This window comes from Chelonus insularis, unplaced genomic scaffold (assembly GCF_013357705.1).
Source record: "Chelonus insularis isolate UGA/USDA-ARS -01 unplaced genomic scaffold, ASM1335770v1 contig_38_pilon, whole genome shotgun sequence".
In the NCBI taxonomy this organism is placed as follows: domain Eukaryota; kingdom Metazoa; phylum Arthropoda; class Insecta; order Hymenoptera; family Braconidae; genus Chelonus; species Chelonus insularis.
Window position 1 is genome coordinate 87,371 of NW_023276546.1, and position 16,008 is coordinate 103,378.

A 16,008-nucleotide genomic window follows, 5' to 3' on the forward strand; every position below is an offset into this window, starting at 1 on the left:
CTCGAGAATAAAAAATGATATCGACCGTGAGACGTTCAATATACCGATAAATTGATCCCCCGACAAAATATCCCAACAAAAATATTCCTAACAAAAATCTTCCTATACAAAAAAATTCCAGTCAAAATTGTATGTCAGAAAGACAATCAAATGTTAGTGCAATAATATTTTGTAGAATTGTTTGCGATTATGTAGAATATGCAATCCCGTGTTTGAGGGCAAAACCAACGTTAATTCAACGAAATTATATATGCAGTGTAAGAAAATAAAATGATTGTTCAGTAGAGGAATATTTTTGTGTTGAGGGAAATTTTGTCGAGGATTTACAATACAAAAAAATTTCAGTCAAAATTGTATATCAGAAAGAATATGGAGGTTTAAGGTGGGAGGTGGAAAGAGATAGTGGGAAATCTCTTCTGAATGTAAATAAGTTTTATTGTTGTTTTCATTTGTAAATACATATTTAGCTTGAAACTAATTATTTGTATATGATTGTTAGACTAAATTCTTTTTTGCAGTAAATATATTGAATTGAAAGCTATTATGAATTTGTTTAGGAAATAATTTTGTAGGATTATTTCTGTTAGAGTTGTCTTGAACAGTCTCTAAAATTCTACGAACCGAAAAAAAAATTGATAATGAAATGTACACAGAGATATTTCTAATATGAAAAATTGTCTTTGTGTTTCAATTCTTTATCAGTTTTATTTGTATCGTTAGTGAATCAACTTGATCGTTTTTGAGATGCCATTAAAGTTTGTGCTTAGCCAAAAAGGCAAACTTTTGTTGATTTATAACGGATATATTTATAGTGTTCATCGTAAAAATATTGGTGATGTTGCTTGGCGATGTGTAAATTACAGATCTTCATTTTGTCTTGGTCGTATTCATACCACATCTATGAAGCGAAGTGGTTAGTATTAAATCTATAAACGCGTTAGAAGTATTGACTACATTAGTTGTATTTAATGTCTACCATTATTGGTAATTTTATACGGAAAGTCACTTCAGAAGCTCCACATAATCATTTGGATAATCCAGAAAAGGTTGAAGTCAGAAAAGCAGTAGAGAAATTAAAAAAAGCAAGCAAAAAAAGTGATGACAGTACCAGCAATATTGTTTCATCTGTTCTTCACAATATATCATTTTCAGCAGCTGCAGAATTACCTAGCACTTCGAGTCTTTGTCGCACTGTACAAAGAACAAGAGCTCGGGAAAATATTCAATTTTCTACTCCAAAAAGTTTGGAAGGTTGGGTGCTACCGGGAAAATTAAGACAAACTCTGAAAGGTGATAACTTTTAATTACATGATAGTGGTGGAAAGCAGCGTATTTCAGTGTTTGGTACCCTGAAAAATTTAAATTTTTTGGAGTCATGTCAAATATGGTTTGCTGATGGAACATTCAAAACTGTACCTTCTATTTTTTATCAATAATATACAATTCATGGTTTACGTGATAGCAAAGTGCATCCTCTTGTGTATTTTTCGTTGCCTAATAAGAGTAAATCAATATACAAATCAGCATTATCTGCTTTAAAAGAAATCAAACCAGATCTTTAACCTCAAGAAATTATGATCGACTTTGAAAAAGCATTCGTGAGGGCTTAATTCAATAGGGAATTCTGAGATAACAATATGCTCATTGAATTCTTCCACATCCTATTAGGAATTTAAATAGGATTCAGCGTTGTAACATGACGTGTTCTATGAGGCTCGTCCGTCTCATATCGTTCGTTAATTCAAGCCTTTCAGGATCTGTCAACATGTCTTCGAAATCAAATCGGGATTGAGTGCACGTAAAGACTCAGTGTATATCGGCTCGAAACCTATAATAATAATAGTTTTTATTCAATTACTTACTTTCGGAGGTTTTCACCCTAAACAAATAACACAAATCTTATTTTACATATCTGATTGAGTTCGGTAAATTATAACCACAAAATTGTGTTGTGAAACGGTGTTTTACATTTAAATAAAAGAAGAATTGAAGCAATTGATTATTTTCTTTATTCCATAATCTATTCTTCTCTTTCATTTACAATTTCAAGCCCTTAAATTTATGTCTTTCTCTATCTTGTTTGGCATCGAAGTTCATATTACAACTAGCTGACAACCGTAAGTATAACTTGCATATTTAACAAATATTTTTCTCTTTTTCCAACTCAAGTGGAGAACTTCCAGGTGGACGACGAATCAGCAAAAAAAAAGCCCTGTTCAGTAGGAAAACGATCCCACAATCTTATTCGTTAATATTAAAACCGATTCCAATATCTACAATTACCCCCTGTTTGTTTGAGTCTCTGAAGCTTTTTAGGCTGCTGCTATGCCAAATAACATTCTATTATTATTAACTTATTAATAATTAATTTCTTGCCCACTCCTTTTCTTTAGATACGTTGACTTTATTTTGCCATACTCTTTGTCCATTCTACTTTGTCTCTCCTCAGACATCCCTGTAGCTGTAAGTAAAATGCTGCCTCTCTGGCGGACCCCACTTTCATCCCCATCCCAAAGTGGAGTTGAATTTGTGTCAGTCGGAGCGGTTTCAGAGGGAGTAAGGATAGCCGCGTAGCGCTACGTAAGGCAACAAGATCGCAGGTTGGAAGAAAAAATTTAAAACATTGTAATTATTATTTGATAATGGGAATATAAACATTTTGGGACGGCATCGCAAGGATGAATGGATCGATAACTGCATAGATGTAAAGAGCCAGCACGTCGTCTCTGGTTAGTCTCCCTCGGACATACAAGCGCTATAGAGGTGGCGAATGCTCAAAATCCGGTAAAATATCTTGTGTTATATTTTCAGCAGAGTCAGGATCGTAATTACTCCAGGTGTGCACAAACCTTGAATAAAGATCTGGTAGGTTTAGTAGTGCCCAGTACTGGATGTGCACTAGCCGATGTTCGACCTTCCGTGGGGCTAATTCATCCCCTCCAAAGAACTTTATTAGACAGTTCCGAGTCAATGGATACGTTGGTGGTGTACTTCAATTGAACGCAGTTTTTATTTGCTGGGTACCTATTCCTGTCATTGACTGTCGATGGAAATTCGTGCCTTATTCTCGGAGCTTTGTTTAATGTTACTGAGGGGGCATCTACTATCTTGTTTTTATTCCTCGTCTGACGCGGAGGCAGTGGAATTCTTCTTCTAGTGTGACTCAGATTCTGGGGCTTCACTGATAACTGACGCTGACCCATCTGATCTTGTTGACATTATCTTGAACTTGGTCGGTCTTTTCGACGTACTGGACTTTTCGACTACCTTTTGGGCGAGTACTTCGCTCGTCACTAACATTATACGTGGTGTGTCCTTGGGAGTCGGTGTTGCAGATGGTACTTGTTCCATTAATTAAGCGTGGAGTATGGGGAAGTGTGGGGTCATTGGTGGAGTGACCTTACTAGATTCCGATTCCTCATCCACTTGATCCGATTCAATCGCCAGATCTATTACATGAGGTGGTTCTAGAGTCCTCATGGAAATACAGTTAGGTTCCGGTGTAGATGTCGATAAGGTACCTGTTTCTTTAAGCTTTTCCGTTGGTGTTGTCGTGATATGGCTTTTAGTCTTCTTGGTTTTCCGACTTAACTTAGGAGATTTTGATACCACCTCCTCAGTTACGGCGTCTTTTCTTAGATGCGCCATAGGTGTAATTTTCAGTTTTAAGGGTGAATCTGAGTTTTCCGGTGACGTTCTTAAAAATGACTTTGGGGTAGGAGGCTCTTCTGTAAATGCTGACGCATCCATCGTCAATGGTGGCGTAACATCTTTGTCTAAGAAGTCTTCTACTGTCATAGAAGTCACGTTGAGTGGCAGCATAATAGGCAGTTGCACAGGAGGTTCCTTTATAGGTGGTGGTAAGGACCCCGAAGTGCTTAGTGGTCCGAGGGATGCCACCAAGGCGTCGCAAACAGAGACGAAGATATTTGAGAGCTGGTCCGATGAAGCCATCCCAACCTGTAACGTACTGCACTATGTGGAGGAGTTCTTGGTACGAAATTTTAAATCATTAATATGATGAGTCCCCAGTCTTTTACAATGCAAAGTAACCAAGGAAACAACAGTAGGTGAGATGAAAGATTCTACTATTGCAGGACCTAGATATTTATACGCCACTTTAGAAGAGAAATGTTCAGATGCTTTACTTACGCTAGGTCTCGCTTAATCATGACCTTGGCTGGTTCCTTTACGCTACTAAGCTCCACAAAATGTTGCAACTCGTTTAGACGATCTATACGAAGTTTAAAATAGTCCCTATAAGTTAGATGATCATATTCAACTGATACTTCAACCTTGAGATTACGTGGACTTCGACCAAACATTAGGAAATAAGGAGAACATCTCGTGACAGAATTACACGCGGTATTATAAGCATATTCAAGCTCTTTCAAGTTTCCATTCCAAGTACGATGATCGTATTTCGATAAATATGTTAAGATCGTAGGTTTAAGAGTGCGGTGAATGCGCTCGACCGAATTAGCCTGAGGATGCCCGTGAATGTCAGATGAATATAATATTCTACTGCCAGTTGTTCAATTACTTTGTTAGCATACTCATTTCCGTTGTCTTAGATGATCTGACAAGGTATACTATTACTGAATATTACGTCGCGTAAAAAGATGTCAACCACTTTTGCGGTATTAGCCAGGACCAATTTGACCTTGATCAACTTCGTATACAAATCCTGAACGACTATAGCGTATTTATTTTGTTTCTTAGAGGCCGGAAATGGCTCAATGGAATGGATGGGATGAATAGACCAAGGAGCGAACATAGGCCTGTGACCTTGATAAGCGGTCACTTTAAGTTGATTATACTTATTGGTAAAACAAGTTTCACAAGAGATAACATAGTCGCCTACGATTCGTGACCTATTTGGAAAGTAATACTGTGATTTAACTTTAGCATAGGTTTTGTCAACACCCAGGTGACCAGATGTAACCTCATCATGGGCTTGACGAAAAGAATCGACGATAGTTTCGTAATCAGAAGGAACCTTTGTCCAAGAATTTTCAGTTAAAGTCGATTTGAAGTCAAAAGTATAGAAATACAATTGATCTTCCCTTAGACGACAGTTTGGTAATTTATTGGGAGTCTTTTGAAGTACATAGACTTCGTTTCGATAACACGTCGAATAATTTTCCGTAGCAATCTTTCGATCGAACAAAAGAGTAAGGTAAGAATTATCGATAACAATATTTTCCTCTTCATCGTCTCGAAAAACAGGGTCTGATGATTTGACTTCTAATTCTCCTTGAACGTCGCTAAGACTCACAACGTCTGAATTTCTTTGAAAGCTTTTATTAAGAGAAGAAGTGTTTTTTGACTGACTTGATATATTTTTAAAGTGTAGAAAGACCTGAAGAGATTTATAGGTATTTTTAGGATGTGAAGGAGTTTTATTGAAGAGTTTTCTAGACTTCGATCGGGTAGTAATCTGTGCTACTGTGACGTCTTGTGCTTTTATTATTTCGAGAGGCAAGACAACTGATGATAAATTGAAGGAGTACTGAGGCATATCCTCATATGCTCGTCGAGTATCGATAGGATCAGGCTGTATATTACCTTTAAAAACACTAGACAAGGCGTCAGGAACTCCATTACGAGTGCCGCAACAATAAACGAAAGTGAGATCCAATTTCGACAAGAGGACTGCCCATCTGGACAGACGACCTTTAGATCCGATGCTGTAGTTAAATGCGTGGAGCAGAGGGGTCAGTGTACACTGTCACCGGGTACGTGTTATTAATATCTCGCCTACGTGATCTCGACAATAATATCTCAGACAAAAATATCTCATATCAAAAATTTCTCAACAAAAATATCTCATATCAAAATATCTTAGCGCAATAATACCTCTCGATTTCAACTCATAAATATTAAATCATCTGTTTATACTGGGGGCTGCGCCCCCTGGCCACCCTATAGCGGGGGCTTCGCCTCTCGACCCCGGAAAAGAAACCAACCCTGCAAGAGGGTAATTATCAATTTACAAAAACCGTGCAAGTACATTCTAGGGCTCCCCCCCAGACCCTACCAGGGGCCCTGCCCCTGGACCCCGACCGCCCCCTTTCTTATTTTCCCTCTCTTAGTATAAATTTCTTATATGAATAAAATTTATTTAATAAATAACCAATACAAAAAATCACATAATATATAATGACATAAAAATTCTCATCAACAAAGACTTTATTACTTGAGATATATTGAGGTGCCACCAAAATAAATATATTATTACATCAGCAATATATTGCATACAATTAAATTAGCACAGCTATCAGTATTGTTTTTCAAAAAATCATCACTAAACTTTTACGATAATCAAATATATAAATTATGCGCAATTCCACGCAAATACATTAATACATCTTCTCGATCGTAATTTTGAACAATTATATAAATATTACGATTTCGATCACGATATCGTTTCCGATCATTACTATCACTATTACCAGCAAATAGTCGTTCAACCGCAGCTTCAGTTAAACATTGTTCTTCTTGGAGTAATTCAATGAATTTCCAGATGGTGACATGCGCTGCAGCAGCACGATTATTAAATCCATTGTGCCACCCTTCGACAGAATTGTTCGTTCGATCATCGTGATTTAACGTTGTCTCATAATAATTCCATGATTTTATAGAGAATATACTTCCAGAGCGTTGCTTACGTCGATTTAACTTCCCAATCCAAGTATGCTCAAAGTATTTCAGTAATTCATTAAACTCATCGAGATGATCATTATAAAATGGTGATGCAAGCAGCTCATCGTATGCCTCAATAATATCTTGAGGCGGAACAAAAGCAATTGCACATACCATCCTCAAATTCAACGAGTACTGTGTATCAGAAGCGTACTTCACCTATAATCCACAACTCTGTATTTTCCGCCAAATACATTGTGTGAAGTAAAAAAAACATCCTTTCACTTTAACTCCAAACACTTGAACAGCAGCTTGCATCGAGGCTAACCAAAATCAACCATAACCTCATTTGGATTTAATCGAAGTTCCAATTCTTTCAATTCACATGACATGCGAATGCATACTTTTTTACTTTTCCCAGTACACAGTACAAACACTAGAGGCAATACCTTATCCTTTAATCTGCCACGTATACTGTACAATTAAGAAAATAGTGATGGTACTGTTTTAAAAGTACCATCAGCATATAAAACATTACTTGATCTTAGATAATTTAAATTTGAAGCAGTCGAAAAAATTTATAAACGATTACTTCGTTTAGCAGTAGTAATAGTTACATCTTTTAATAAAAACTTCTCTCCAACTTTGGTTACTGTATAGCATTCAGGGATTATTAAATTTTCGATTGTAGATGGTATTTTAGGATGACTTGACTCCACAGCACGGATACGAGTAACAGTACGTGCTAAATTACGCCGACTAGGTAATTGACCAGCAGCCTCAGCAGACACACTAGCAACAGACTCAGCAATCACAGTAGCAGCAGGTTTATGACTACTCTTTGCTTAACGTCGTAACTTTGCTGTTGCGATCATAACTTCAACTCTTTCAGGCTCAGGTGCATGACGATGATCAGTAACTGATACACTTTCACCTAATGCAAAATTATATTAAAACAATGAATAACTAAATAAAAATTCATCGTGTTTATTATTTACTAATCTACGAACCATTTTTATCATTAGTAGTTGTATGGCAAATACTACGGCATCGGCCACTATTATAATGAATACAACGCCACTGAAAATCGTTAGGGCCCTGACGATAGTATCTGTATATGAAGCCTTTATCAATTAAATTCACACCACCTTTTTGGTTTTTTGCAAGTTTCAACGACATGATTCTGATGGAAGAATAATACATAAATAAATAAATAAATTAAACAACACAAATAACCTAATGCGATGGCACAATGCTTAACAAACCAAACAGTATGAAATTGTCGCATACCGACATCGATCATCCACGTTTATGAATTCAAAAGGTGATGATAAGCTTATAAGATATTATTATTAACGATTGAGATATTAACGACTAAGATACTAATGACTGAGATATTTTTAAATGAGAAATTTTTCTATGAGATCTTTTCATCGAGTTCTTTTGGCAGAGATGAAACTGGCTGAGATAAAAACGGCTGCCACCCTGTCACCGGACTGCCTTCAATAAAATGGCGCAGTTCGGTTACCGCCCATATCGCAGCTAGACTCTCTTTATCAGATGTATGTTAATTTCTTTCAGCTTTAGCGAGTTGTCTCGATATACAACAATTTAGATGTACCAGTGGCCTTGAGATGACGATGATACCAGTTTACGAAACCAATAAACCTACGAAATTGTTTTTTGTCCTTAGGGACTGTATAGACCAACACAGGCGCAATGAGTTTTTTACTAACGTGTACTCCATCATTATAAACAATAAAACCTAATTACTCTATTTTATTGCAATATAACTTGCATTTTTCTCGATTTAATTTGAACTCTAATTCTGTTAAGACTGTGAGCAAAGTTTCAAGTAGAATGTCATTATTTTCTTTGTTATCACTCACGACAACCTAGTCGTTGAGATAAACGGAAAAATGTTGTTCGATCGGAAGATGAGATTAACTAAGTCTATCCTTAATTTTCCGGCTAACGAATCAAATTTTCTATTAAAATCAGTTGGAAAAAGAGAAGGAGATTCAATATATTTTCTAGTCTTGTCTCGATTATTAACTTCAACACTATTTTCTAGTTTATCCAATTGTTTGTTTCATTTTTTCAGTTCTGACTTACATATGTCTGTTAACATGATTACAATAACTGTAAGATCAATAGTCCGGTCTGATTCTTGAGGCTGCATAATTTCGGTAGATGACCTTGCGGTTGTGGGGTTTGACCAGCTTCAGCTGTATTAGAAGAAATCATTGTGACGACTAAGTCACCTAGACGATTACTTTCAACCGAATCGCGATCTAAGTTCGACGGAAGAGTAGGAGATCTAACGACTTTAGTGGATTTAGGTCCAAACATCTTCGGTTCAGTATTCTTTTTCACTGTTGGATAGGAATCTTTCAACGTCGATTGACGTAACCTATGCCCTTTTTCAATTATAGAGATACATTGTCTCCTTCAGAAGAAAAGGAATCATAGCCCTCTGTGCTGGTGCTCTTTGTACGTTCACGCATCAAGGTAGAACAAACACGGAGATATCAATGAGAGATTGAACTCGAAAATTTGAACTCAATAAGAGGATCTATGATCTGGTGAAGAATGATGTACAAATCGCACTGCGTAGAGAAAAAGCAACGAGTGTAAGCCGACTAAACAAGTGCGACGGAGATTTATTAAGTCTTATTCAAAAGAATCTTTCATGCGCAAAAACAATAAAGAGATATTTTAAATATTGTCAAACACATAACACACTGCACTGAAAAGCTTTGTAAATACATCTATCCACTTTAGGTCATGGCAGGAGAATTCCACTGAATATATCAAGGTCAATGAAAATCCGTTACCGATGTATATATAACTTGTGGACGGATTGTAAACGGTGCCGCGAAACAGACTGGAAGCTGAAAATTCTGGACGTGCTGCCCTGGAGGACAAACGCCATCAAGAGCTTGGGATTGCTGACTACACCAACGGACTGTACGAGACAGAAGCAGGGTTTTCCCCGAGAGTGAGTAGCCATCCGACGCATCTGAAACCTCGCTGAAGGATCAGCACGGAGTCCAGCAGCAATAACGTGGTCCTGAAGGACCAGTGAACGACGGTGAGCTCGAGCCTATTGGTATCTCCCACATATGTTTTTACTATTCAATGGATACGTAAAGATTGCAAATTCGAACGCATGGGTATAAAGCCGGATGAGTTTCTAACAGCGTATACAAACTCACACATCCATTTTATATGAATAACTTGAAAGTGAACGCGGCAAGTCCTGAGAAACTCCGAGCAGCCCTAGAAGTTGTGTCCAAGTATACCAGTACAATCGACATGGAATTTGGGTTAGACAAGTGCACAGTAGCTCACTTAGAAAAAAAAAAGATCTCTGCACTGGAGTGATCATTTTGAGCTTACAGACAGAAGTATCATATAACATCTGGATGCTGGAAAGTCGTATTGATTACTTGGACAAGCACAAACTTCTTTACAGGACGTGTCTGCCATCAATGATACTTTCTGCTGTGAGTATAAGTGACTACTTTAACGAATATGAGGTTCAAAATTATCCTGGCGAATTTTGGGTTCTAATCCACGTTAAATTTCACCGGGTGCGATAAATTTACTTACCAATAGCGATAATGGCTCTGCTTTACTGACCGTACGTTTTTTTTAAATTCCTAAAAACAATTATTATTCGTACACAATTCATTTATTGAAAGAAAATTTCAATTAGAATCATAATGATAATACTTACAGCTTCGAACTATTGAAGAGTCATGAGTTCTTTATAAAGCAGCATATTGACGGCTAATAACCTCGGCTCCGATTTTGATCTTAGTAGCTCAGACGGTCTAAGGCTTTTGCAATTGACCAGAGGACGGCGAAAGGTCAATATAAAAACACCCGAGCAGTTAATACTGTTCGACGAACATGTGGCAGAGTCCTTACATGGTGTGTCTTAACGTCATCAAACACACAAGACTTGTCACACCAGCTGACTTTTCAATATCTTAAGTCAGCCGGCTTGTTCTCTGAGAACGAGGGATTCATTATGGCCTACCAAGATGGTGTATTTTGTACCCTCGCCTTTCGGCGTGATGTTATGCACGAGCAACTCGAGGACACAAAATGCTGAGTTTGCTACGGTGATGTAGATGAGACGTTATTTTATGTGCTGTCGGCTTGTCTGATATTAGCGCGCTCAGCCTACATTCACCGGCATAATACCACCCTAATCGTGCTGTATTACCATCTTCGGCACTCTTATAAGATAGCCAAGCCATGCTTCCCCCGTCCGAAGGACGAAAATTGAGTACCTCGCCCCTTTGCGCATAACTCTGGGAAATTATAACTTTACTCTCTTAGTGATAGTATTCTCTAGAACGCGTATACCTGCACCTAAAACAGGCACAGGAATACACGTAACAAGCCCAAGGCCTTACAACAAACCACTACGTTTCCGACCTTAATTGGCCAGTTGTACCTAGGCTTACATGTCATATTTTGACTTTGCAGCCCCAGGCACAGGGCTTGGAATTTAGCCTGCCGTAGTACCAACTTTATCCGCTTTGGTCGGCGGTCGCTGACGCGTCTCGCGCTCGGCGTGTTCGGAGTGCACACATTCAGACTACCATATAGGGCAGTACGAAAGTGGGGCACGACGGATTATGGTCAATAATTTCAATCTGCCCCCGTTGTTACGCGACATACTTCAAGGACAGAACCATTTATGCAACCCCGGGGGCCCTCTCTTATAGGATAGACGAGACACCAGTGCTACTGTATGTTCCTGGTGAAATTGAGTCAGTCGTTAAGAACGGGAGAGCCAAAATTCTTTAGAATTACCCGCTCTTTACGCCTTAACGCATTGAACCCAATAAGCCGGATACAACTCTATCCGACCTGAACGCCAAGAACATATATTACGTTAAATTTTCAGCCCCAGGTAGAACGAATATACGTGCGAAAGAGGAGACTCAAAAGGATCGCTACAGAAAGCTTACAGAGGTCATGAAAGACATCAATTATGAATAAAAACAATACATAAATATCAGTGCTCTGCAGTGGTCTGGGTGCGACCCGAAAGGTCCACACGACCAACTTCCCAGTGGAAAAAATGAAAAAGCAATTTGAATAGAACCCGTTTCCATATTTTATAACAAATGGAATTGTTATAAACGGAATGAGTCTGTTTTTATCTATTTAATATGGTTAGTTACTTTATTTCAGTAATAGAAAAAATTTTGCGTTAGAAGAATTCGAATGTACCTCATAGGTCCTTTTTTCCATTATTTACAACGAATTTCATTATTATATACGAAAAAAGTATGTTTCCATTTATGGCATACGGTTGGTAACATTTTTTTAGTAAACGAAAAAATGATGCGTTAAAAGTACTCATATATATAGAAAGGGTCCCTATTTTTATTGTTTATAACAATTAAAAAATTTTTTATTCAAATATTCTTATGATCGATAATCATTTGTTATTAACAATGTTCAATCGTTATAAACACAATTCCATATTATTGACAATTATTATTGACTATTATAGCGTCTTTAATGATGTTTTCTCAATCCTGACACGAGTTTAAAATTCTTTCATTGCTGATATTGTTTTTTGAATTTTTTTTTTTTCGATGAAATATTGTCATCATATATACATACGAGTATTCCAATCATTTAATATTCATATTTCTGTAATGATTTTGAAATTTTGTCTAAAAAATGGTATAATTTATAAATTGCAGAATTTAGGTAGTTCACTATTTTTTCAGTTTTTTGATTCTGCCAAAAAAATTACTTTACCGATTTTTATAAAAACTTTTTCAGTTCTAAGTTACCTAATTACGCGTCGAATGCAGTTGGTCCCACGTCGATATCATTTTTTGTTCTCGAGATAATCGAGGGGAAAAATAACTCCGAACGCACGTACAAACATACGCACAAACGCACTTACGCACATACGCACATACGTACATACACACAGACGTCCACGTAAAAACTATCGTATTCAACTGTGGGAACTTTGAAACGTGGAGATCTGTCAAAATTTGGGATTCGCAAGATCGGACCCATTACTATAACTTCCTACTGGGAAGTTCATAATTTTTAAAGTAAATAAATGTGATAAAAATTGAATAAATAAACAAAAATAGATAAAAAGTATGTTTTAATCATTTATATTGAACGATAATTAATTTTGATGACTTTTGGAAAAAGTTTTTCACTGGAAAAAATATTCGCGAACAAATCTAATAACTGGTAGAGAACATTTGTACAAAAATAGTTAACATTTTATATTATGATGAACCCATTATATCCCTAAACATATTGTTTTATTTGGCTTCAATAACCAACAGTATGTCACACAATACCACACGCTGAAACTGTCATGAATTAAACTTACTTTTAACTTAATTACAATGATATGTGATCAGTCCTTACCATTATAACTTTTGAATTTATCAGTCTCTACTTCATTATTATTATTTCAGTACGATTACTTTCATGAGATAAGTATTTAGTTAACTGTCATTTTCATTATATTAACATCACCTATCGATGATTATACGAGAAAAAATTGGTGTGAGGCCATTCGGGGTGCCCACACGAGGAACTTCCCATTAAACGATTTCGATTACAAATTGGCAAAAAATGAAATATCATAATGTCTTCAAAACAGTTATTTTTATGACGAAATCGATAACGACTATTTTATAGTACATTATTTTTCTGGTAATTTCCAAAATGTTTTTGAATTTTTGGTGTCGATTGTCACTAGGTAGCGTGAAGCTTAAACAAGTTTGACTTACAAATGAACATTGTTGCTGATACCTATTGTACGATAATGTTCATAAATTTCAGGAAAGCCAATTTGTAATCGAAATCGTCTAATGGGAAGTTCCTCGTGTGGGCACCCCGAATGGCTTCACACCAATTATTTTATATGTATTCCACACGTTAAAATGTCGAAATATGTTGAAATCCAGAAATTGTGAAATCAAACGATCATAATAATTTTCTCGTAGCAAATTAAAATAATCATAGTAAACTGTGCGAAATTATTAATAAAAAAGTTTTTTCAATTTTTAGGACCAACCGTTTTATTGTTCGTACAATACCTCCCTTTTTTAGGACCTTTAACCTTGAATAACTTTGAAATGGTAGGTCCCCTGAAAAAAAACATAGGACATAAAATATTCGCAAGAAAATTCTCTACAAAAAAGTACTTTAGTTTTTTGTTGTAGGACCAACCATTCTCGAGATATAAATTTGAAACCTTCGCCAGTTTTGTATTGTAATTCTTTTTCTGCCCATAAAAAAAAACTAATCGACCAATTTTATTTAAAATCTTTTTACCTGTTCTTTGTCACATTGTTTATCGAATGCAATTGATCGGAAGTGGATATCTTAATTAGTTTTTGAGAAACCGTGAACGAAAGAAATAACTTGCAACCCGAACGCACATACGTACATACATAGATCTTCTTAAAAACTATCGATATGAACTCCTCACATGTTAAAACATCGAGATCTGTCAAAATTCCAGCGTCGCCAAATCGGACCATTACAATAACTTCCTAATGGGAAGTTAAAAAATATAAAAATCATGAAACTATACAAAAAAAAACTTTTGGCTTTGTTGCGTAATTATCATGAATATCTTGAATCAAATTAACCATTCATGAGTACTCGCATACAATTAGAATAAATAAACGATAATGATATTCATTTCGATCGGTAACATGAATGAAAAAATAAGTACAATAATCAAATAATTTTATAACAGCTCCTAAGTCATAATCAAATAGTATTTGAGAACAATTAAAATACCAGTATGCACGCAATATCATGTAAATATTGAAGTCGTTTTCTCAAATCATATGGCATTACAATGATTTTTAATCTTTGATCGATATCAACACATTGTCAATACGTTTGCGTTTCGTAACAATATTTAAACCTGTATTTCTTTAAGTGAAGAGAATGTCAGTTAAACTTTGTTCACATTTTATAACATCAATGAACTTACGTATATTTGCATGAACAACAGGTACTTTGCCATTGAAAATGTGTTGCCATCCTTCAACCGAATTGTTGTTTCGGATTTTGAACACACCCAATCTAGGTGTGTTCAAAATAGTTCAGTAATGAACGTAGTTCGACTCGATGATCAACATAAATTGACTTTCGACTTTCAGCTATTTCTACTCCAGGAAAAATCATTCGAAATGCATTGATAACTGCAACTTCATAATCTATCATCACTCGTACTGGTTGTAATGTAGGCACTTGAGTCTTTAATAACGTCGAAACCATAATATATTTCTCTTGTTTCTTACCTGGCATTAAAATATATCGTAATGGGAGCATTCTTCTATTCACCAGACCATGCAATGTATACAATTTCTTGAAAATCAATGGTACTGACGAAAAAGTACTATCACCAGCCCAATGATTACATTCTGACAAACATTGCAAATTACGTGGAGGAGTAAAAATTAAAGATCGTTTCTTTCCTTAACCGGTATCGTAGATAAACATATTTTTACCTTTCTCCGTAGTACAATATTCATCAGGAATGATAAAATCTTCACAAGATAGTGGTTCAACGAAGGTAATATCTTGATTTTTACGTAGTCGTTAAATGTTGCGCACCATTCATGTAATTCGGAGTAGACGTGCAATAAAAAGTGATGAAACAGGAGCTACTGCATTTCCAACAATGAGTCCAGGTGAATCATCGCATTTTCTGATCTTATGGTCAGGAATCTTACCAATAACATTCCCTACAATAATAAACAAGACAAATCGAAATAAATCATCCAATCCAACACAATAATTAAGTAATATATATTCCAAAAATGAAAAACTAACCACTGCGTTGATCAAAATCGGTATAAACAATACATTTACAAGAATTTTTAACAAAGTAGCATATTCAACGCCATGTAATGCTTGCTTTATTGTCACTCTTACATAAAAAAAATAGGTCTAAGCACTCTTTGTCTGTGCTAATACGACGAATTTCCCATTAGTAATTGTTTATAACAAATTAAAACGTATCGACTGCCATAATTTGCTCAAGCTGCTATGGCCTTTATAGTATTTTACTTGTTTAACATTTTAACATTTAGATGTAGGATGTTTTTGTGTAGCAAGACTGTTAAAGGCTCCATTTTGAAACCATACGGAGCAATCGTAATTGCATTATTTTTATAACGTGGAAACAACTTATTTAATTTATCTCGTAGGACAGAATCAGAAAGAGGTTTTCCTCATGAAGGCCATTTATGTTTGAATTTTATTTATTTCCCATTCGGAAGTTATAGGAATTGGGTCAATTGGTAAAATTTGAATTTTCATCATATC

General features: G+C 36.0%; 1 protein-coding gene across 1 annotated transcript; it reads left to right on the forward strand.

Annotated features, from left to right (window-relative positions):
- The first annotated feature begins 744 nt into the window (after positions 1-744).
- LOC118067581 (uncharacterized) lies at positions 745-1,304 on the forward strand. Its single transcript, XM_035084399.1, has 2 exons — positions 745-913; positions 1,003-1,304. The coding sequence occupies exons 1-2, from the start codon at positions 745-747 to the stop codon at positions 1,302-1,304; spliced, it is 471 nt and encodes a 156-aa protein (XP_034940290.1).
- Positions 1,305-16,008: the final 14,704 nt, after the last annotated feature.

Bases quoted from the DNA above. Each gene is read 5' to 3' on its own strand.
- LOC118067581 (XM_035084399.1), top strand. From the start codon at position 745: ATGCCATTAAAGTTTGTGCTTAGCCAAAAAGGCAAACTTTTGTTGATT. The intron at 914-1,002 runs GTTAGTATTAAA...TTATACGGAAAG, and splicing joins CACATCTATGAAGCGAAGTG to TCACTTCAGAAGCTCCACAT.